The following is a 1,390-nucleotide window of genomic DNA, read 5'->3' as shown; positions in this document are numbered from 1 at the left end:
TCAAAAATAATGGCCGAGTGCTAAGTGAGCAATGTTATGATTTTGGCACCTATAATTTACTTATAATTGGCATTCTCCTACTGAGCATGCATCAATGAAGAAAGTTCATCTAGAGGATGAGCGAGGAAGACCACTGGATGAAGTAAAAGACTGTCAGTTGGACTGCCACGATGCTAAAAGGACGAAAGGCGGTAGAAGAGATCATGGAATAAAAGACTGGAGACCTCATAAATTACTACCTGATAGGAGTGTATATGTTAATTGTCCAACACGTAATTAATGAATATGTGTTACCTGTGGGAATATAGAGGACTCTGAAATATGTAATCTTTGAAGAATTTATGGTGAAAATATCCCCAGTGCTTCCCAGCGCCGTAATAAACATACCTGCTTTATAACATTATGTGGGTTACAGAGATTGATTCTGCACATCAAAACTCTCCAACATTAGGGAAAATTTCCTCTCGGAAAGCAGTGAGGCATTGGCACAGGCTGCCCAGGGAGGGGGTGGAGTCACCACCCCTGGAGGTGTTCAAAAATAGGACAGCAGTGGCACTGAGGGATGTGGTTAGTGGGAATGATGGTTGGACTACGTGCTCTTAGTGGCCTTTTCGAACCTTAGTGGTTCTTTGCCTCAGAAAAACAACAGCCAGGATTTTCAGAGGCTAAAAGCGAAGCACTGGGGATGTGCTACTGATGGGGATGTGAGACTTCAGCACGTCAGGAGGCGAGTTCTGCCTGAATAACGTTAAATCTCCCTAAATTTTGGGCGGAGTTAAAGAACACATTGATTAGTAAAAATAATAACAATAATCTGTGGTAGTGCAGATGGATTTCTCCAGCAGAAGTGGACACAGCACGATGTACTTTCAGAAGTTCGCCACACCTGGTTGGGCTGTGCAGAATCAGCACTTCAGCATGACCGCCTCACTGATAATGACGAGACTTGGCTAAAAAAAATATTTACACTGTCTACACGTGCTTCATTAAGTAGCCATAAAACCTCCTTAGCATATGCATGAAATAACTTCATTCATCCTTCTCCGTTTCTACTTCTGTTTTCGTAATAACCTGCTGTTAAATTAACTCCCGGCTCCGCGTACCACGCTGCCTTCAGCAGCCCTTTCCCGCCCCTCACACAAAGCCTGCCGCGTTGCCATGATCAATGACGTCACACTCATCATTTTTTTATTGGTCGCTCCGCCGATGACGCCACTCCCAAGCTGCGGGGTCGCAGAGAAGGACGGACAAACAGTGCGCTTCGTCGCGATTGGTTTAAGAGACGGGCTTTGATTGGTGGCCGGGAAGAGAGGGGGAGCGGGATTGGTTGCGCGGGGCATTGTGGGGTGGCGGGCGCGCGTGGCTGATGGCGGCCATCGGCGTTCACCTG

The 1,390-nt window shown here is 46.6% G+C and overlaps 1 protein-coding gene across 1 annotated transcript in view; it reads left to right on the top strand.

Moving 5' to 3' along the window:
• Positions 1–1,314: 1,314 nt before the first annotated feature.
• The window catches only part of HSPA14 (heat shock protein family A (Hsp70) member 14), a 10,913-nt gene continuing 10,837 nt past the window's right edge, over positions 1,315–1,390 (top strand). Inside the window, exon 1 of the mRNA XM_010718176.3 lies at positions 1,315–1,390. Coding sequence (XP_010716478.2) covers positions 1,367–1,390 — 24 coding nt within the window. The 5' untranslated portion in view covers positions 1,315–1,366.

Source organism: Meleagris gallopavo, chromosome 1, assembly GCF_000146605.3.
Source record: "Meleagris gallopavo isolate NT-WF06-2002-E0010 breed Aviagen turkey brand Nicholas breeding stock chromosome 1, Turkey_5.1, whole genome shotgun sequence".
NCBI classification, from domain to species: domain Eukaryota; kingdom Metazoa; phylum Chordata; class Aves; order Galliformes; family Phasianidae; genus Meleagris; species Meleagris gallopavo.
This window is presented reverse-complemented; position numbering and strand designations above follow the sequence as displayed.